At 37.5% G+C, this 22,681-nt stretch overlaps 1 protein-coding gene across 4 annotated transcripts in view; it reads left to right on the top strand.

Annotated features, from left to right (window-relative positions):
• The window catches only part of JADE3 (jade family PHD finger 3), a 138,389-nt gene that overhangs the window by 53,453 nt on the left and 62,255 nt on the right, over positions 1-22,681 (top strand). For all 4 annotated transcript variants that reach the window (XM_031445341.2, XM_031445343.2, XM_031445340.2 and 1 more), the window contains exons 2-3: positions 11,625-11,681; positions 12,465-12,544. In XM_031445341.2, the coding sequence (XP_031301201.1) occupies positions 11,636-11,681; positions 12,465-12,544 (126 nt within the window). In that variant the 5' untranslated portion in view covers positions 11,625-11,635. The remainder of the gene's footprint in view (positions 1-11,624; positions 11,682-12,464; positions 12,545-22,681) is intronic.

Below are 22,681 nucleotides of genomic sequence, written 5' to 3'. Positions count from 1 at the left end.
AACAGTTGATGTGCGGTGGATTTGAACTTCCTCAGTAAGTTTGGGATTGTTTCTGTTTGTTTGACCTTATATGTGAGGCTTACATGCCTGTTATTGTTTCTAAAACCTGGGACAGAGGTATTTATCCTTCTAATAAATTCTGATGATCACTTAAAATCAAGTAGATATTATTGTAAATGTATTAGGGGCACATGTGACTAAGTTTCAGTGTGGAAGCAGCTCACAGCATGAGATAAGACATAATGGAAATCATTATTTTAAAAAATTGTTTGAGTTTCTATCTGGAGAAAATTACATATTTTATAGCAAAAGTTATTGTTGGTTTACTTTACTCTTAAGAGGTCTTATTTGCAAAGATATTTTATCTGAAAAAGATTTATGTTTTATACATACATCTCTTTATTTTTAAGATGTCAAATCTACTTATTTATCTGGATAGTTGAAATTGCTGAATATATGTGCATAAATTAAAAAGAAAATGTACTGCTAATTCTTAAAAAGTTATTGTAACTGGGCCTTTTTCCTTAAAAGGCGTAAAACAGATTTTAATTTAGAAAGAGGCTAAGACCATTAAAATCTGTCAAGATAACATCACAGAATAGGCCACCCAAGCTGAAACCTTCCAGCGAGGTCTGTATCAGCCAAAAAGAGAGAGATTGGGAAGGAGGGGATGGTGTTAGGAGAGTGATAATTCAACTGTAGGCTTCCAATTCTCAGTGTCCTTTCTTTCACTAAAAGAAGTTTCTTTTAGTTTAGACCAGAGGTTGAAAAGCTACGGCCTGTGAGCCAGATCTGGCCTGCCACCTGTTTCTGTATGGCCTGTGAGCTAAGAATGGTTTTTACATTTTTAAATGGTTGAAAAATGAAGAATAATATTTCATGACATGTGAAAATTATATGAAATTCAAATTTTAGCATAATAAAGTTTTATTGGAACAGAGCCATGCTCATTTGTTTATGTACTGTCTGTGGCTGCTTTCATTCTACAATAGCAGATTTGAATAATTGCCACAGAGACCATATGGCCCACAAAGCCAAAAATATTTGCTACTTGGTCCTTTACAGAAAAGGTTTGCTGAACCCTGATTTAAACTCCCTTCCCAAACCTGGCCTTCCCATGCAAGATGATTTGTACTCAGAGCATTTGAAATTCCCAAATAATTTGTTAATGTATTAAAGGAGGTAAGCCTGCTTCCTGGCAAAAGGGTAACTGTGGTTGACACAGAAATACTTGACTGAGTGGCAGGAACCTACCTAGGTAAATTTGTGTTTTCTTCTTTCTTTAATGCATTTTGAGGGCTTTGAAAAAGAGTTGACTTCCAGACTCCTTGTCTGGTCACAGGGGACTCATGAGTCACATGATGTGTCTTAATTTTTTAAAACAAAGTTTAAAATGACTGAGATGAAAATAGTCTTCTTTTAGAAAGTACAGAAAAGTTCGTCGACTCCAACTTCTGGTATCTCTCTCTCTCTTTTTTTTTTTAACAAAGATTTATTGAAAGTAAAGAGAAGTAGTGAAATATGTAGGCTATGTTGTTCTTTTTCTTCCAATGATTTTTTTTGTTTGCTCAGATATTTATGGTTTTAGTCCCTCACTAACTGAAGTGTGGTAGAGATGAAAGATATTTGAGAGACAGGCTCTAAGAGAAGCTTTCTTTCCAGAACACTGAAACAGTGATAGATTGAGTTGTTTTGTACAGAGGGGTGAATTCTGAGTTAAAGCATAGCAGTGGGCTCAGATGGTCTTGGTGTGGAGAGGGTAAGTATTGTTTACCCCAAAACAGAGGTAATCAGCTTGGGAAACACATTTATGGTATTCATGATTTCTGTTTAAGGAATAGTTTGGGAGTTTCTTTGCCCACATAGGCAGGAATTGATCCTTAAGGATAAAAGAAGTGTGCTGCTCTGGTCTGACCAGTGGCCTAACTCAAACTTCTGTCTCTGTTCGTGGCTCTGAAGGATATTTTCCCGAAGGCCTGAGGGAGCTGGACTTTCAGATGCTTCTTTACTTAAGGATTACTTCCAAATACCATCATGGATTTATCCTCCCTGATTTTATCTCAGTCCTTCTTGAACCTGTTTACATTTTCATTCTGTTCCACTTGAGCTGATGAGTTCTCTAAGTTCCCTAAGCATTGCTCAAAGTCCTGTTTTCTTTTTGATAAAATTGCTTTTAGGTTACAGGAGTGCCTCTTGTTACTTTAAGTCTGTGATTAGGTGACTAAGGTAAATCATTTCTACACTCTTCTTGATTCTTATCGATTTTTGCTTCATTCTTTTAGAGCAGGATTTCTCAACCTTGGCAGTATTGACATTTTGGGCCAGATAAATGTAGGATGTTTAGCAGCTTTCCTGACCTCTACCCCCTAGACATCAGTAACACCACCCTTTCGCAGTTGTGACAACCAAGAATGCCTCCAGATATTGCCTTGTGTCCCCTGGGAACAAAATTGCCTTCAGTTGGGAACCATTGTTTTAGATATTTGTCTTTTCCAAACTGTAATGTTTTGTGGGTTTTTTGGACTAACTTTATAATATGGAGGCTTCTCTATCCAATTGATTGTATTGTGCTTTTCTGGATTTTTTCCAGTTCTAGTTGATGTCCATCTTGAATGACAGTGACAACTACTTTTGTAGTTTCAGTTTTTCAAGTAAGCTGCATCATTTGTGGGTGGCATGGAGGACAAATACCTTGAAATCATAGAAGTTTTGTCTAATTATAAATGTCCTGTGTGTGTACTGTAAAATGTGGAGAATGGAAAAAATTGGAAAGAATGTTTTTATCGCTCAGATATCCATTACTTCAATGTTACTGGTGCAACTAATATTATTAGATTGGTTTATGGCCTTCATCTATTTTCTATGTATTTTATTTCTTAGATTCAGTCTCACTAACCAATTTTTATACTGTTTTTTCCACTCAACATTTTAATATAAACGTTTCCCTGTATACCATGTTTAATGATTGAATGAAATACCATAATATTAATATACTTTAATTATTCCTCTTTTGTTTGATATCTAGGTTTCATTTATTATTTTTATTAGGGAATTTTAATGAATACTTTTGTTCATAAATTATTTTCTGTGTTTTGGATTATTTTTCTTTTTTTCAACTTTACCATTAACAGATTATTTTTAAGCAGATCCCAGGCACTATCCTGTTTCATCCATAAGTACTTCAGTAAGTAGCTCAACAAGATAAGCACTCTTTAAAAAAACATAACCATAATACCGTGATCACATCTAAAAAAAATGAACAGTCATCCTTTAATATCAAGTATATAGCTTAGTGTTTAAATTTCTCCAACTGCCTTATAAATGTTTAAGTACTTTTTAAAATAGTTGGTTATTCTGGATTATTTTTCAAAGGTGAATGTTGGAAATATAATTCCTGGGTCAAAGGGTGTGAATATGTTTAAAGTAGAGCCTTAGATTATTTTTAAGCTGCTGGATGGCCCCACTGATGGCAGTGAATAGCAGCTCCCTGCACTGACCATGCGTTTCAGAAGTGTGTCTTGTGGGTGTATAGAAGGAAAGGAAAGGCTGTGTTTGAATTAATCACTTTTCCTGCCTGCCTGCTCTCCTGTGGGAATATTAATGGGGAGTCAAGTAGCCACCAAACCACAGACTTAGATTCCAGTCCCAAATAATCCTAGTTGGGTTGACTTCCAGACAGTACATCTTTAAGAGGGAGTTTCACCCAAGGAAGGCACTTACTTTATACATTTATATTTTGTCTGGCTTACAGTCACTGTTAAGATAAATCAGCATGCTGTTAATCATTTTGGTTGAGATTATAGTAGGAATAAAATTTGAAAACTGCCATCAAATTACTGTTCTCAGGGGTGCAAGGTGAGGGCTGGTGCACATTTCATTTCTGCCAAAACAAAAGAATACTCATTGTGGGAGGTGTGAAAGAAAAGAATGACTTTATAAAGTCTGCGCTCTGAATAGAGGACTAGAAATTAAAGAAATGTATATCCAAATGTAAGACACTGAAGCACATCACGAAGTTACTACAAGGTTGCGCTATACTTATTATGGTTTTGCTTAACAAAAAATTTTATTCTAAAGTACTTTTTAAAGTGTACCAGCCAGTGAAGATTAACCTTAGGGGTGAATAGGGGTGCCTAGAAGCAGAACACAAGATAATATTTTTACGTACGTGACTTGTTGAGGAAGTGCTCAGGAGAAACGTGTAATGGAGCGAAGACAAGAGGGTAGGGAAGAGGAAGGAGCTGGTCTTAGGAAAATCCAACCTTAGCCTGTTTTGGTTGGGGGCGGGTGGGTGATGTAGAGCAATTATTGGTTGCTGGCTGCCCCGGGAAGGAGGCAGGGAGAGTATAATCTCCCTGGCAGGACTCCAGCCCTTGGGGAAGGGGACAGCTGTGAGCCATTAGCAGCCAACAGGCAGGAGCTGGGAGATGGGTGTGCTAGCTAGTAAAGGGGGTCTAGGCAGGGCACCACAGCTTCTATTAACTTTTTTGCATGTTTACTCTGTGTAAGACACTGTACTGAGACCTGAGGGGTAAGAGATGAGTATGACATAGTTCCTGCTTTGAAGATGGTTGTGGTCTTGTGGCAGGGCTGACTATGTAAAGAATATTTTACGATGCAAGTGAAGTGCTTTTTACATGGACAGAAGCATGTTCAGAGACTTGAGTAGAAAGCAAAGGAGTGAATAATTGTGGGAGAGGCATATCTGAGAAGCCCCACGAAGGAAATCCAGCAAATGGGTAGGTAGGACCAGGTTAGGGGGAAGTGAGTGGTCGGGGTAAACAGGGAGGGAACTGTAGGCGGCTGAAAGAGCCCTGTGCAAAGGCCGACAAGTATGGTACAAGATGGAATCCTGTTTCTTCATGGAATCACATGGGGCATAGAATGTGTAGGAGGCAAGGGAGCAGGCCTGATGAGGCCTGACAAATTGGAGCCAGAATGCTGTGGGCCTTGAAGGCCTTGCTGAGGAGACTGGGCTTAGAAGGGGCAGCATCCCTGCTGTTATCCTACGCCCCCCCCCCCCCCCCCCCGCCTGCCTCAGATCTCAGGGTCGGCTTGTAGTGCCCATTCCCCATATACCTGCCAGCTCTGCCCTCTGGTGGCCATGTAGCCCCAGGTATGTCATTAAAACATTTTGGAGCCCCGATGTCCTCATCTGTCAAATGTCTGTTCATGATATTTATAGGACTGTTGTGATTAGAAGTAATAAAGACAGATTCAAAGATTTACCATCATGGAATAATCCTGCTGATACTTATTTTTCTTTGTCATTTTTCTGTAGTAATTAAAACAGAAGTACTGTCTCAGAAATGTACAGATAGGTCAGTGGACTTTTAACAGCCCAGACCCCAAAATTTGCTTGCTTTGTTTTCTTTTCTAAAGATTATTAGCAACCTGTTTACCAGGACTGGTGTTACTGGTATTAGGTAATCTGTTTCCTAGGCTGTTTACTGTTTTGTTTTGTTTTGTTTTGGAGCTCCCATAGTTTATATTTGAAAACCTTAGTCATGAATCAGGTACAATATGAAAGTCACTGGTTTACAAATAACTTATGGGATAAGTTACATTAACTCATCTAGATGGCTGAAGCCCTTTTTTAACATTTTTTTATTGCGTTATAGTCATTTTACAGTGTTGTGTCAATTTCCAGTGTAGAGCACAATTTTTCAGTTATACATGAACATACTGTTTACTGTTATTACAAGATTTTTTTTGGTTTCCATCTATAAAAAAAGTGATGGTTACTGCAGTCATTTGAAAAACACCAGAAGGGGAGGGTATAGCTCAGTGGTAGGGTACATGCCTAGCATGCACGAGGTCCTGGGTTCAATCCCTGGTACCTCCACCATAAGTAATAAATAAGTAGATGAACCTAATTACCCCCAAAAAGTTTTTTTTAAGTTTTTTTAAAAAACGCCGAATTTTTCAGATTCTTAAATATCTGCACCTCCTTCAGTCATGAGCAGTTTGGTAGCTCATCTGAGGGAAAGAATATCATAGAAAATGGAGTCACATAAGACCAGAACTTCAGATGCGAGGAGTATCTAGCTCATAAGAAGTCTTAGGTATCCTGAAACTTTCAAAAAAGTGAAGAGAGAGGGGCCATGCTCAGTTAGCTTTCTTCATTGAGAGTGTTTAGAGAGTAAAAGTATGGCATTTGCTGCCTTCAGTCCCAGTATGAGTTATTCATATGGAGGTTATGTTCAGTAGACACAGAAGTTTTCTATTGCTACTATTCTTGACTCTACTTAAAAATTTCTCATTGGTAAAATGTCACAATAATTTTTTAAGGTTTCTTAAAGTTTTATTGAGGTATAATTGACATACTATAAAATTCATCCATTTTTTTAAGTAAACAGGTCAGTGGGTTTTAGTATATTTACAGAGTTTTGCAACCTCACTGCTATCCAATTTTAGAACATTTCTGTCATCCCAAAAAGCAGCTTTGTGCCCATTTGCAGTCAGTACATGTTCCCACTCCCAGCCCTAGGCAACCACTAATCTACTTCCTGTCTCTATAGATAGTCCTACTCTGGACATTTTATATAAATGTAATCATACAAAAGTGATCTAGTCTTTATGACTTCTTTCACTGAGCATAATGTTTTTATTAAGTGGTTTTTTTTTACCTGTTTTATACTTGTTTTACATATCGTAGCATGTATCAGTACTTTGTTCCTTTTTATTGCTGAGTAGGTTTCCATGGTCCAGATGTACCACAGATTGTTTAACCATTCACCTGTTGAAAGACATCTGGGTTGTCTCCAGTTTTTGGCTATTATGAAGAAAGCTGCTATAAACATTTGTGTATAGGTTTTTATGTGAACATATATTTCCATTTCTCTGGAAACAATGCCCAGGAGAGCAATTTCTGGATCCTATGGTAGTTGCATGTTTAATTTTTAAAGAAACAACCAAATTGTTTTCTAAAATAACTGTACCATTATAAATTCCCATCAGCAATGTATGAGTGATACAGTTTCTTCACATTTTTACCACTTGAATTTTCACTATTTTTCACTTCAGCCATTGTGGTTTTAATTTTCATTTCCCTGATGGCTAATGATATTAAACATCTTTTCATGTGCTTATTTGTCATTTGTAGTGCTTTTTGGTGAAATGTCAGTTCAGGTCTTTTGCTCATTTTGATTGAATCATTTGTTCCTTACTGTTGAAGTTTATGAGTTCTTTATATGGTCTGGATACAAACCCATTGTTGGATATATGGTTTGTAAATATTTTGTCCCATTCCGTAGCTTGTTTTTATATCTTCTTAACAGTCTTTTGTGTGCAAGTTTTGTGGAGCAAGTTTTTCATTTTGATGAAAATAAATTTTTCTTTGATAGATCATGCTTTTGGTATCAAGTTGAAGAACTGTTTGCTTAGCCCAAGGTCCTGAAGATTTTCTTCTATGTTTTTCTAAAAATTTTATACTTTTACGTTTAAGCCTATGATATATTTTGAGTTAACTTTTGTATAAGGTATGAGACTTAGGTTGAGGGTTTTTTTCCCCCCTATTGTTCTAGTACCATTTGTTGAAAAGACTATCTTTCCTCCATTGAATTACTTTTCTACCTTTGTCAGAAACCTGTTCGGCATATTTGTGTGGGAGTGTATTTGCTTTTAATAATGCAAAAATATATTAGGTTGTGGTAGGCAGAATAATGGACCCCCTAAGATGGCTGTACCCTAATCCCTGGAACCTGTGAACTTGTTAAGTTATATGGCAGAGGAGAATTAGGGTTGCTAATCAGCTTACTTTAAAATAGGGACATTATCCTGGATTTTCTGGGTGAGCCTGAGGCAATAACAAGGGTTAATAAAAAGTGGAATAAAAAGTTAATAAAAAGTGGAAGAGGGAGGCAGAAGAGAAAGGTTAGAGTATGAGATATGATGACAGAAGCAGAGTTTGGAGAGAAGCAGGAAGACTGAGGAAGCTGGCCAGGATCCAAGGAATGTGAGTGACCTCTAGAAGATGGAAAACACAAGGAAAAGACTGTCTCCTAGAGCCTCCAGAAAGAACTGTAACCCAGCTGACATTTTGACTTTAGCCCTGTAATATCTGTATCAGACTTCTGATTCACTGAACTGTAAGATAATAAATTTGTGTAGTTTTAAGCCACTGAGTTTGTGGTAACTTGTTACTGCAGCAATCGACTACTAGTAAATGGGTATTTCAAAACTATTCCCAATGTAAATAGGATTCTAAATGTTTGGACACACCATTTATCTGGAAAGTTTACATATATGGAACATCTCGATGATATCAGAAAACTAAAGTGCTACTCTAGGTGTGTTTGTGCGTTCAGTAGGGAATAATTAGAAAATACATTACTTTTATTTTTAAATTTATACCTTCATTGTGACTTTAAACTACATGCTACTTTTTGATGCAAAGTGTTTTGTTATTATTGTTGTTTTTGTTTGCATTTCTGAAGAGTGAACGTTTTAAGTTTTGCACTGGAAGCCAAATATTGCCCCCAAAATTTATATGATGGGAGGTTAACATCCTATTGAAAGAAATATTCTTCGTTTTGCAATATATACAGATACTGAATTATTTTGTTATAAACCTGAAACTAACAGTATTATGTGTTAATTATATTGCAGTTAAAAAAAGAAATATTCAATTGACTTTGACAGTAGGACACATAGAACATTGATTAATGATTTTGATACTTGTGCTAATCCTATTAGTTTTTTTAATAATAGCTTTATTGAGCTATAATTTCAATACCATACCATTCACCCATTGAAAGTGTACAATTTCATGATTCTTAATACATTCACTGATATGTGCCAACGTCTCTACAGAGCACTTTGAGTATCTTATCTCACTGCCTTCTAACTTCCATTGTTCCTCAAGAGAAGCTACCTGTTAATCCTACTGGGGTTTCCTTATAAGTGAGGAGTCATTTTCTCCTTGCTGCTTTCAAGATTTTCTCCTTATCTGGCTTTCAGCAGTTTGACCATGATACATCATCTCTTTTTGCATCTCTTTGCAAATAGTAGTATGGTGTAGTAGCAGTGGTGGTGGTAGTGTAAACTACTTGGTGTTTGTTGAGCTTCCTGGTTGTACAGATTAATGTTTTCAGTGAAATTGGGAAGTTTACAGACATTTAAGAAAGATACTTTTTTTTTTTTTTTTGCTTTTTCCTCTCTCTTTTTCTGGTACTCCCATTACATATATGTTGGTGTACTTAATGGTGTCCAACATTACTCTCGGGCTTTGTTCATTTTTCTTCATCTTTTTTCTTGGTTCATGGTTTTCTTTAGTTCTAGGAACATATTTATATGGATAATTTGAAGTCTTTGCCTATTAAATCTGACATCTGGTTGTACTCACAGGCAGTTTCTGGTGCCTGCTTTTTTTGCCGGTGTATAGGTCATACTTTCCTATTTCTTTGTATGTCGCATAATTTTTTGTTGGAAATGGAACCTTTGATATAATATAATGTAGCAACTCAGTACTGGTGCCCCACCACCCCCAAGGCTCTTTAGTGTTATTTATTTGTTTACTTTTTTAGTGACTGGCTGCATTATTTTATTGAAGTCTGTTTAATACTCTCCCCCCTTGCCCTGCAGTGTGAAGTCTCGATATTGCTTCTTAGGGGTGCAGCCTTTGGTATGCCCACAGTCACCCTGGGGTGACTGGTTTTGGCAGGGCTCTTTTTGACTCTTTCACAGCTGTTGAACTCCACTAATTGCTGGCTGATTGCATTGTTGTTTTTAATAATGCCCTGGGGCACAAATTGCTCCCCAAACTGATGTAGTCAAATTAGGGCTCCTTTGAAGGGATGGTTCCTGAGATCAGTATTAGAGATTTCTTCTGACCCCAGAATGGTTCTTCCCAGCTGTTTCTTTCCCTGATTCTCTCCAGCATGCTAGCCTAGGCCAAGACACTGTTGAAAATGAAGTCAGTTCCACTGGGGGAAGATTTTGAACCCTCTGTTCTATGGCCTACTTCTCCTCCTAGGCAAAGTCTCTGAGCCTAGCTCTAATGCAGGGGGTGGGGACAATGATGTGTTCCCCTCTAAGTGGCAGCCCCAGGTCTGCTAAGTTTGCCTGTCCTAATGTACAACCCCTACTCTGCAAGCTGGGGCCAGGACAGTTGGGGCCCCAGTATTGGTGGTACCACAGCCAAGGCTTAGCCTCCATCTCAGGAGTTGGGGCCACCTGGAAGAAGGAAACCCCATCTCTCAGCCATACTTGTCTGGAACTTAGCCTCAGCAACAGATAGTAGTTGGGGACAGGATGAGAAACAGAGACAGTCTGCTCCTCCAAGGAAGAAAGCCTTGCAACTGGGAGCTGGAGGAGAGGGAGCTCTTGTGTTCTTGGCTGCACCAGTCTGGTGGGAGATCTGTGCTGGGAGCAGGGGTGGAGGGAGTGGGTCTAGGTCCAAATAGCAGAGACTCTTTCTTTATGCACTGAGTTGTAGTAGATTTTCTTTAATAAATACTTCTTCATTTGTTGTTTGCCCTTAGGACCATTTCCAGAGATTTTAAATGAGGGGTTTTTGTTTATTTTTAGAATAATTTCCACCAGTTTCACTGAGGAGTGGGTCCACAAAGTGCTTCACGTTGTCATGCCAGAAACGGAACTCTTAATAGCTTTTTAATATGCAGTTTTGTTTCTGTTATTCCTAATTGGTCATAGTGGCCTTGTAGTTGGATTTCTGTCTCCTTGGTAGACTGTGAGTGGCTTGGAAGCAGTAGCCCTGACCTTATTCCTTGTGGAATCGTGATTGCCCCTACTAGCATTTTGTATACTGTGGCACATGAAAGAATGTCCGTTACTGACTGTATTACTGTCTTTTCTAGTTTATATTTTGAGCACTTCCTTTGTGATTTAAAGTGTCTAACTCTGTCTTCCTTTTTTCCTACCTTCTTTTGCCGATGTGTTCCCAGAAACGTGGTGCCTTTTTTTTTAATCTGTCATTGGACAGATTGGACACACACACACACCATGGGATGACGCTTAAACCATTAGAAGTTTTAGTTTAAAATATTATGTATTTTTCACAATATAGGAGCTTTCTATAGCATTTCTTGCAATAAGATAGATAATTTTAAATTAGGCTAGTGTTTTGTGGGATAGGGACAGGGAGAAGGTGAGACAGAGGGAGAAAGGGCAGGCAGAAAAGCAGTGGGTTGTGCTTTTAAAAGTGGGCCATACCTCACTTGTTTTTTCTTCAGCCAGCTATGTCTCATGCCTTTTAACCTTGGCCCTTGACAGCTCTGCGTTTGTGACTGTTTTTTTCTTTCCTACTCTTCCCTTATTGGGGATACCTGGCTGATGATGGCCCTGTGGCTGCCCACCTTTGGGTGGACAGTGGTCATGTGGCCACATCTAAGGCTCCAGCCAATCTTGTACCATTCATCCACGGCTGCTTGGGTTTCCTCCTAAAATTAATATGTCGTGTCACCCAGGCTTTGACATACTCTATGTTGGAGAATCTGGTAGTGCTCTTCTCCCATCACTCTAAGGTCGTTTGAGAATATTCTTAACAGAAACCATTTGATTTGTGTGATTCGCCTGCTGCTGCTTCTTGGGCAGTATTGACTGCCCTCTGGGATGGGTGTGTGCGTGTTGACTATTTTATTCAGTGTTGTTCTCTTTCCCAGGATGCTCCAGGATGAAACGCCATAGAACTCTCAGCAGCAGTGACAGTTCAGACGAGAGTGAGTAGAACCTCCCACCAGCTGGTAAACCTCTGTATCTGTACTCCTTGAGGATTTTTCTTTGACTTGAGGACAGGCTGTTTCATGCTTCCTTCAGTGGTTAAAAAAACAATGTTTCTAGGAAGGAAAGTTTGGGGTACCATTTTTCTTATTCATTTAAATTTCATAAGAAATAGATAAGTTAGGTGAGAGAATTGGCATTGTGTGACCTATAGCATTTTGTTTTCCACTTTTTATTTACCCGAACAACAAAAGCCAAATCTACCAATGATTTAAAAGTACTTTTCAAGAAAGGAAGAAAAGTATGAGAATAGCATAAATTGTAGGCCCTGCAATTCTATTTGTAGCTCAGGTACCAAGTGTTTGACTCGGTGAGTCATCATTTGTAAAAGACAACAACTTTATTAACAGTAGCATCTGGGGAAGTGCTGAAGGATACAGAGATTACTTGCTTCACATTTTTAGTTTTTTCAGTTGCTTTTGCAGATACTTTCTCTCCAGATGGAACATGAATTGTGTTATTTCAAGTTGTTATGAGGTATGATTACACCAAATTGAATCTCCTCAGCATTAACATTGCTGAAGCTTTTACACCCTGGGAGGTCACCTGTAAATGTTGTTAAACCCCATTATGAGGCTTTCTTGGTTGCAGTTTAACTATTTTCTTCAGTGATATGAGGTCACTGTGCTCTTCTCTGTCATATCTTTCATATTCCCTTAGATGACATTTAGTTATATTAGCAGGTAATAAGTCTCAGTATTTTTTCTAATTATCTTTTGCAGGTCCTTCCACCTCCTTTACTTCTGGCTCAATGTATAGGAACAAGTCAAAAATTCCAAATGAACACAAGAAACCTGCTGAGGTGAGATCAGATATTAAATTTTTAGACTTAAAAAAATAGAGAGCTGCCTTCTGCTTATATACCTACATACCCAGATTTTGGAGATGTAAGGAGTAAACCATGTACCAATGGATAGGCTTGTTTTCTGATGAACTTTTTTGTTTTTCAAGACAGATTCCATTTTCTTTTTCTTTGGGGAAAACAGTAATCTTCACTTTCATTTTGGTGATGATACTTAAGTGCCTGGCTTTAGAATATAAAGCCTTCCCTAGCCAAGAAGTCAAAGGGAGCCAGACGTGGAGAATTGGGAAGGACCCAAAGATTCAAAGATCTGGCCTGTGATTGGAAAGAGCCAACTGGCAGGTGGGACACAGTGCAGGAAAAGATAGATGAGGAAGTTGTAGACAGAGAAGGAAAAGACTAGGTTGGAGATCAGGGCTGTGGGCTGTGGTGGGCCCTCACAGCCTTCAGAGCGCTACCACCAGCCCAGGAAAAATGAGTCAATCCTTGTGAAACCAGTCATTTTCTGCCCCAAGGGTAGCAAAGTGTCAGGGTTGCACTTGGATTTGGTAATGGTTTAGTGGATCCTGTAGACTTTCCTCTGTGATAATTATATGATGAGAAACTGACTTTGTGTATCTTCACTTCGACTATAAGTAGTCTTCCTTGGCTGCAAAGGAAAAGAGAATGTATTAGTTAACCGTTGCACAAAATTAGTGCCTTAAAGCAGCACACATTTATCATCTCAGTTTCTGTGAGTCAGGAGTCTGGTTGCAGCATGACTAGGTTCTCTGTTCAGCATCTTTCAAGGCTGCAGTCAGCATGCTGGCTGGACTACATTCTCATCTGGAGGGTTGACTAGGGACGAATTCATTTCCAAGCTCATTCTGGTTGTTGGCAGAATTTATCTCCTTTCAGCTGGAGGACTGAGGTCCCTATTTTTGTTGTTATTGTTGTTTGCTTTTGGTAGAGGACTGCTCTCCACTCCTAGAGGCTGCTTATGGTTCCTTGCCATGTGGCCTTCTCCATAGATCCTCTCAAAACATAGCAGCTTACTTTTTCAAAGCCAGCAAGGGGACAGTCTTTTCTCCATTCTGCTAAGCCTGAGTCTTACATAACGTAACCGTAAGAATGACATCCCATCACATTTGCCATGTAGCATAACCAAATCAAGAGGGTGACATATCATCATGTTTGCCATATTCTATTGATTAGAAACAAGTCACAGGTTCCACCTGCCCTCGTGCAAGTGGAGGGGTGTAGCTTTAGTGTGTCAGCCAGAGAGAGCATTTCTCACTTTCTCAGAGGTCTCCTTTTATTTCCATCTTTTGCTAGGGATCTTTCTGGGCATGGTAGATAACAAAGTGTATTTATACATGTCTGTATCATGCAGAAAAACTTAGGGAATAAAATGCACATAAATAGGAGCAGAAAAACAGATTTTCCATCTGTCCAGAGGAGGTTTTGACTACAGAATGGTGAGAAAGAAACCTTGTTACTTTTGCATTTAGAACAACTAGTCCTAGAACATAAAGTGACTCTAGAGCTTTGGGTCTTAAGTCCTGCTGCCTTCATGTCAGTGAGAATATTAATCTTTTATTGCAAGAGATAGAGGACTTGGGCTACTGGAAGCAAATTTTTTCGTTTATATGTCACATTCTGTTACAAGAGAGAAAATATGATATTATAGAATGAAACTAGCCTCAGTATTAGAAGAGATTAATTCCATGTTTTGCCTTGCTGGCATTTTCATTTCTCTGAAATAATTTGTTTTTGTCATTATAACATGGACATCATCACACCTACCTCTCATAGCTACTATTTGTTGAAATTTTATGTTGCAAGAGCTTTATATTAGATAATCTGATTGTTTCCCAAAATTAAGCAATTGTAAGAATCTCCTTGGATGCTTCCTTCTTTTACAATTTTTATTTAATAGCTTATTTATATCAGTATGGACTCATGGATATTTATTTTATACTTTAGGTTATAATCCAAGACTACATAATTTATTGTGTTACTCAAATTGTTCTATAAATCAGTGAAATCATCTGTTATTTTTTTCTTTTCAATTCCATTGATTTCTGCTCTTATTTTTATTATTTACTTCCTTCTTGCTTTAGTTTTCCTTCGTTCTTTTTCTAGATTCTTGAGATGGGTGCTTAGGTGAGATTTTTCCTCTTTTCTTTTTCTTTCTTTCTTTTTATTGAAGTATAGTTGATTTATAATGCCGTGTTAGTTTCAGATCTACAACAAAGTGATTTGGTTATACATATACACACACACACATGCACACATATATATTCTTTTTCAGATTCTTTTCCATTATAGGTTATTATAAGATACTGAATATAGTTCCCTGTGCTATCCAGTTAAGTCCTTGTTGTTTATCTGTTTTATATATAGTAGTGTGTATATGTTAATCCCAAACTCCTAATTTCTTCTTTTCTAATACAAGGATTTTAGTGCTGTAAATTTCCCTCTAAATACTGCTTTAGCTGCATCCCATTAATTTTGATATGTTCATTTTCATACAATTCAGTATATTTATTTCCCTCAGATTTCCTCTTTGACTCGTGGATTATTTAGAAGTGTGTTGTTTAGTCTCCAAGCATTTGGAGACTTTCTTGCTATCTTTCTATTATTGATTTCTAGTTTGAGTCCATTTTTGTCAGAGAACATAGTCTATATGATTTCCGTTCTTTTACATTTGTCAAGGTTTGTTTTATGGCCCACGATTTGGTTTATCTTGATGAATGTTTCATGAGCACTTGAATATGTATTCTGCTATTATTGGATCCTGTTGGTTGATGGTATTCTTCTGTATCCTGACTGATTTTCCACCTAATAGTTTTGTCAATTGTTCAGAGAGGGCTGTAGAGGCCTCCAACTGTAATTGTGGACTTGTTTATTTCTCCTTTCAGGTCTAACAGTTTTGCTTTGTGTATTTTGAAGCTCTGTTATTAGATGCATGCATATTTAGGATTGCTGCATCTTCTTGGTGAATTTATCACCATGTAATGTCCTTCTTTGTCTTTGGTAATTTTGTTTGCTATGAAGTCTGCACTATCTATCTAATATTCATACAGTTTCTGGCTTTCTTTTGATTCATGTTTACATGGTATATGGTATATTTTTCCATCCTTTTACCTTCAGTTTATATATATGATTTTACTGGAAATGTGTTTCTTATAGATGATATATAGTTGCATCATTTTTAATCTACTCTTTCAATCTCTGTATTTTTTAAATATATTTTTATTGAAGTATAGTCAGTTTACAATGTTGTGTCAGTTTCTGGTGTACAGCGTAATACTTCAGTCATACAGGAACATACATTATTTGTTTTCATATTCTTTTTAACCGTAAATTACTACAAGATATTGAATATAGTTCCCTGTGCTGTACAGTATAAACTTGTTTATCGGATTTTGTGAGAATCCTCCTGTATTTCGAAATGCGAGACACTCTGCCAGAGTTCAGCAGGTGTTCTGTGTGATTCAATGGGTTTGTAGATATACTTCTTGGGGTATTTGTTGGGGAGGGTCAACTGTGAGTTTCTCTACTCCGCCATCTTGGCTCAACCCCTCCCAATCTTTGTATTTTAATTGGCATATTTAAAACATTTATATTTAACTTAAGGTACAGTTTAGTTTGGTCTGCTTTTATTTTGTTTTTCTGTATGTTTTCTCTATTTTTTTGTTTCTCTTTTATTTTGTCTTCCTGTAGATTACTTGAATATTTTTTAAAGTTCCATGTTGATTTTTCTATAGTAGTTTTAAGGGTGTATCTTTCTCTAGATTTTTAGTGGTAGCTCTTGGGAAGCAATCTTTAAAAGGGAGGACCTTCCTTTTACAAACATAACTTAATCGGTCTTCTGGTCTCTACATTTTACCACTTTGAGTGAAGTAAAGAAACCTTACCACTATTTAGGTTCATCTATCCACCCCTCACCTTTATAATTATCTTAAATATTTTCTATATGTACATTGATAACTATATTAGATAATGTTAGAATATTTGCTTCAACCATCAAATATTATTATAAAACTCAAGAGGAAAAGGATAGTCTATAATATTTACCAATATTTTAATTTTCTTATTCTTCTTTTATTCCTGATGTTTCAGCTTTTCTTTTGTCCGTTTCCCTTCTATTTGAAGAACTTCCTGCAGCCATTCTTTCAGGGGAAGTCTGCTGGTGATAAATTGTCTTAGTTTTTCCTTCACTTGAGGATGTCTTGGTTTCACCTTCATCCCGGAGGATAGTTTCATTTGATAAAGAATTCTGATTTGACAACTTTTCTTTCAGCACTTGAAAAATGTGCTCCTTCCTTCTGGCCTGCATGGTTTCTAATGAGAAATCTACTGTCATTCAAATGGTTACTCTCCTATTGGTAATCAGTCATTTCTTTTCCAGTTGCTTTCAATATTTTTCTTTGTCTATAGTTTTCCAGAGTTAGATCCTCATGTGCCTAGTCATGGATTTCTTTTGGTTTATTTTGTTTGGGGTTTAATCAACTTCCTGAATCTAAGTTTTATCTTCTGCCAAGTTTGGGAAATTTTCAGCCATTATTTCTTTAGCTGTTTTTCAACTCCACCTTTTTTCTCTTCTTTTGAGACTTCAGTTGCATGAGTGTTAGGTCTTTTGTTATTTTCCCACAGGTCCTTCAGACTTTTTTTTAGCATATATTCTTTCTGTTGATTAGATTGAGTGATTTCTCTTTTTCACTGATTCTTTATTCTGTTAATTCCATTCTTCTATTGAGCCTATTCCATGAGTTTGTTATTTCCATTACTGTATTATTCCATTTCAAATTTTCCATTTGGTTATTCTTTATATCCTCTGTTTCTTTGCTGAAACTTTCCATTTTTTTTGTTTCAAAAGTGTTTGTAATTTCTTGTTGAGGCATTTTTATGACAGCTGCTTTAAAATCCTTGTCAGATAATTCCAACATCTGTGTCATCTCAGTGTTAGTGTCTATTGATGGTCTCTTCTCATTCCTGGTTCTTAGTATTATCAGTGATTTTCTGTTGAATCCTGGGCTTTTTTTTTTTTTTGGTATTCTGTTATCAGACACTAAGCCTTATTTAAATCTGTTTTAGCTAGCCTCCATGATAATCAGGCCAGTGGGGAAGAGGGGTTCTGACTTTTTAATACCAGTTACAGAATTCCTATGCTCCCCATCCTAGTTCTGTTATCTCTCTAGGAAATTATTTCTGTTATCTCTTTGGGAAGGGGAAAGGGTGTCTCATTACTACTTGGCAGGAATGGAAATCCCCACCTTGTTGCCTCCACTGATAGCAGGGGAGAGTGGTGGTGTTAAGGGGTACCACGTTACTGATGGACAGTGGTGACAGTCTAGGCTTCCTACCCAGTCTCTGCTGATATCACACTGAAGAGGAGGGACACCTTGTTATTGCTGGGTGGGAGTGGATGCCAGGACTTCTCAGGTGATATCCATTGATGCCACAACAACTGTCCTTTCTTAAAAAAATTTTAAACATCTTTTTTGAAATAGAATTCTTATAGCACATAATTCATCTACTTGAAGTGTATAGTTCAGTGGGTTTTAGTATTTTCACAGAGTTGTGTGGGTAACCACTACCACAATCTAAATTTAGAACATTTTCATCACCCTAGAAAGAAACCCCCTATCCATTAGCAGTTAGTCCCCAATCCCCCTACTCCCAGCCCCTGGCAACCACTAATCTAATTTCTGTTTCTATGGATTTTCCTATACTGGACATTTCATATAAATGTAATCATACAATATATGGCCTTTTGTTTCTGGCTTCTTTCACTTAACATAACATTTTCAAGGTTCATCTATGTTGAAGCATGTATCAGTACTTCATTTCTTTTTTATGATTGAATGATATTCCACTGTATGCATATACCACATTTTGTTTATCTGTTCATTAGTTGATGGACATTTGGGTTGTCTCCCTTCTGGAAATATTATGAACATTGCTGTTGTGAATATTCATGTACACATTTTTATGTAGACATATGTTTTCAAAAACACCTGGGTGTAGAATTGCTGAATCATACGGTAACTGTTTAACCATTTGAGGGAATGCCAGACTGTTTTCCAAAGGGGCTTCAGTTTACGCTCCCACCAGCCATGTACAAAAGTGTTTGAAATTTGTTATTGCTATGGGTACCAGAGACTTCAAATTCCTCTAGTAACCTTGTTTTTGTCTCCTCTCTTGACTTAGAGTTTTCCCTTTGTGCTTGTCCTCAGAGATTCTGTCTTCTGCAGCTCTCCCAGCTGTAAGCTGCTGTTGTCATCACTGGGGACTTTAGCGTGCTGGTAGGGTGTGGGGAAGGGTGGCGCTCTCTAATCTGATTACATCTCAGTCTTCAGAGTGTCTAGTGGTCCTGTGTCTGGGTGTGAAGTGAGGGAGGCAGCGTTCAGGGATTGAGCTTTTTTGACCCTGCCTGCTGTTCTCCCGTCTGCCTGCAGCAGGTGTCCTCTGGTGTTCTCAGTCTATGTCCTTGAGGTCCTCCTGTAGATTAAGGTTTTTTTCCCCTTGAGTAACACTGGGAAGCCGAGGTTAGGTGCTTTTTCCTTCCCCCAGAACTAGTCAGATTACTCCAGTGATATCCTTCCTCTGCAGTCTAGGTCTTTTGTTCAGTAAGGGAGCCAGGACACTGAGCACCAGTGGCCCAGACAGTGCCACTAGGGAGCTTTTTTTCCAGGTCTCCCCCATCTTCCCTGTGAGAGCCCAGCTGGGTTGCTGGAGAAAAAGCTTACAAGAAGGTGGGAACCCCCTGAGGCTACAGCCCCCAGAAACTTTATATTCTGATAGTAGTCCCTACTTGGCCCCCAGAGACATATCAGAATTTCTAGTTTAACGTTCCTGCTGTGGCTTTTGCCCCAAGTAAGCAAATGGCTCTTGTCCTGTGTCTCCCTGTGGGCTTGCTTGTCTCTCTTTTAGTTGACCATTTGTCCTGTGACTCATTTCTCCAGTGGGTTCACAAAAAATCATTAATTTGCTGCCTCTCCTGACTTTTTCTTCTTGTAAGGATGGGTATTTCTTTTTTTCTGATTCTACAGGTCTGAGATGAAACCTTATGTTTTTACTGTGAGTTAGTCATTGAAATGCAATATAAATGATCTTTTCCATTGGGGCTTAATTGGCTGCATTAATAGACGAATATTTCCTTTGATGTTTAGTGCTTTGGTGAGATTCCTGTGTGTGTGCCTCCTGATTTATCCTCTACAGAAGTGTTTCCTAGGCGTATGTGAATTCCACATATGGTTCGGGGGCTTTGGTATCTTTTGAAAATTGTATACAGACTTTTAAGGGAATGTTTTTGTGTGTATTTTTTTTCCGAGCTAGTAGCCTTCATCTGATTCTCAAAAGGGCTCATGTTCTTCAAGATGTTTTTTAAAAACCAACTGCCCTAGAAGAGGCACAGAGTACTACTAGATGACCAACTTGAATTATTAAGAAGTCTTCCATTCTTTCTCAAAAGCCTGGATATTTTCACCTAATATTAGTCTGACTGGTCTATAAAACATATCAACCTATCTTGAAAGATCGACTGCATATCTTCTGTAGGACCGGAGTCTCACTTATTATGTCTAAGACTTTCATAGCAACAGAGTGAAAGTTCATATATTTTAACTCAGCAGAGAACACTGCATACCCTCAAGTAGAGCCTGTTTATATTACTTTGGTTGTATTTCTAACAAGCTTGATTGTTTGGTTTTATGACCCACAGTAGATAAAAAGTACTAACCTTGTAAATGCATGCTTATTGCACAAAAAGGGACATTGAAGGATGGGAGAAAAACTTTCAGAGCAAACCTCAGTTTTCATCTCCTGTGTGAAAATTGCCCAGATCTTCAAGTCAGATTCAATTGCTCCCCCTCCTCCGTTACCAGGACGCAGATGCCTCTGTATGGTATCCGGTGAGGAGATAGTATTGGGTAAGGGGAATAATCAGCCCTACCCAAGCAGCCCAGAATACATTGCTTTATGATAATTGATGTTCCAAAAGATGTCAGCCCATAGCCATCAAAAATGTCCCGTTTATTCTCTATAAGAAACCTAAGAATTATTTTAAATTTTTTGAAAAGTATTTCCATGATTTTTAAAGTTTTAAACTTAGAAATTGAATAAGTTTTGCTTCATTGGAAAAAAATCAACGTGGGACACAATGTGCTTTTGTTACCATATAAGAACAAGCTTGTGTTCTTTGCTAGGTCTTCTCTGCTTTAAGTGGTTGATTCTTTTAGATAACCTGAAAAATCTTTTCTTGTCTTAAGATTGTATAATTCTAAGAAAGTCACTTAGGGTTAATTCCCTTTAAACTATATTAAATATAGTTTAAACATATAAGTAAGTTTGCAGGTGTTTTTTAAGGCTTTTGGGGTGACACATCTGTTTGTCATCAGTTATGTATAGTTTCAGATTTAGTGACTGTGAATCAAAACTGATCAATCTCTCTGCTTCATTATACATAGACCAGACAGTGTTCCCCTTTGTGTCATACAGGAAGTAAGTGTTTTGGCTTTTCCTCTAAAAAAAAGTCACAGAAATGTTCAGGCTAGCCATGCTTTAAGAAATTGCCCACTGAGAGATGTTAATGAAAACAGTAAAAGCCAGAGCTGTCCATGAAGGGCATTTTCATTTTGTGGCTCTGTCAGGTTAAGCATTGATATTCTAATTGAATTCATAGTGAGGCCCCCTTTTGTTTCTGCAAGCATCTGAGAAGCCAAGATGTGCATGCACTGTTGGACTTGGCATAGCTTCTGGGCTGTATGTTAGCCTGTGAATCCCCTCTTTGACCATAAATGAGCAGATATCTGGTAAATACAAAGCCTTTTTGTTTCAGGAACTTTTGGGGAAACTACCAGTGCATATAAAATAGGCACATAATCAAGAACTTGTAAAACTTCTCAACTTCATTACCTAGGTCAGTGTCTGAACACCTAGATCCCTCATTCATAATCTTTAACAACAAATAGTCATGTGGGGTTTTTTTAATTAAAGTATAGTTGATTTACAATGTTTCAGGTGTGCAGCAAAGTGTATAAATACATATATATATTCTTTTTCAGATTCTTTTCCTTTATAGGTTATTACAGGATATTGAATATAGCTCCCTGTGCTACACAGTAGGTCCATGTTCTTTATCTTTAGCCATGTTTTATTTTATGAAGTTTCTGCATTGCCTCATGATCTGTAGAATGTTAGTCAAAGTGTTCAGTGGGACTCTTGCTTTGGAACATTATCTTTGGGAGTCAAACCATGCACGGTTTAGTTGAGCCATGAACTCACATCTCGTTTACCCCATCAACAATTAATTACGTTATGGACTAGATAAGAGAACTGAGCTATATACTTCTTTCTGCTTTTAGAAGTAAAGCTAAGACTATGATGATGATAATAAAATAACTATAGCTAGAATTTATTTAGCAATTATGATGAGCCCAATACCATGCTGGGCCCTTTATGTAAATTCACCTATTTAATCTCTACAACAGCCTCATAGGATGAAGTAAGTGTTATTATCCTCATTTTACAGATAGTAAGCTGAGACACAGAGAATTTAGACAACTTGCTCAAAACTATAAGCGGTGAAACCAGTAGACCAGTTCGGGTTGTCTGTCCTTGGACCCATTTTCCTTTCTTTAAGGATTTTTAATTTCATTTTAACCATGTAAAACATTTGCCTGTTTCAAATATCAAACTGTGAAACAAAATACATTCAGAGAGATCCAGATTTTGTCTCTATACTCCCTATTTCCTCCCTTTTCCTCAGAGTTAACCATTCTTTTTTTGAAGTTCTTGGTTTATCCTTTTATTATTTCTTTATGAAAATATAAACAAATATGTGTGTATGTCTGTGCCACTGTTTGTGTATAAAACTCACACCTCTACCCAGGATATTCTGTAACTATTTTGTTTGCCTGTGCTTATTCTTAAAACTTAAAAAATGCCTTTTCTTATCAGAAGTAGATTCATGAGACCAGTCTGGTAAATATATTTCGTATCACTTTGCAGATATCTTCCTGAGTACTGAACTTACATTCCTATCCCCTCTTCAGCATTTTATGTTCTGCCTCATACTTGAAATGTTTGACTTCTACAGCAAGATAAGGCAGACTCTTGCACTCTGCCTTGAGTGAAAAATGCTTCTCT

This window comes from Camelus dromedarius, chromosome X (genome assembly GCF_036321535.1).
Source record: "Camelus dromedarius isolate mCamDro1 chromosome X, mCamDro1.pat, whole genome shotgun sequence".
In the NCBI taxonomy this organism is placed as follows: domain Eukaryota; kingdom Metazoa; phylum Chordata; class Mammalia; order Artiodactyla; family Camelidae; genus Camelus; species Camelus dromedarius.
This window is presented reverse-complemented; position numbering and strand designations above follow the sequence as displayed.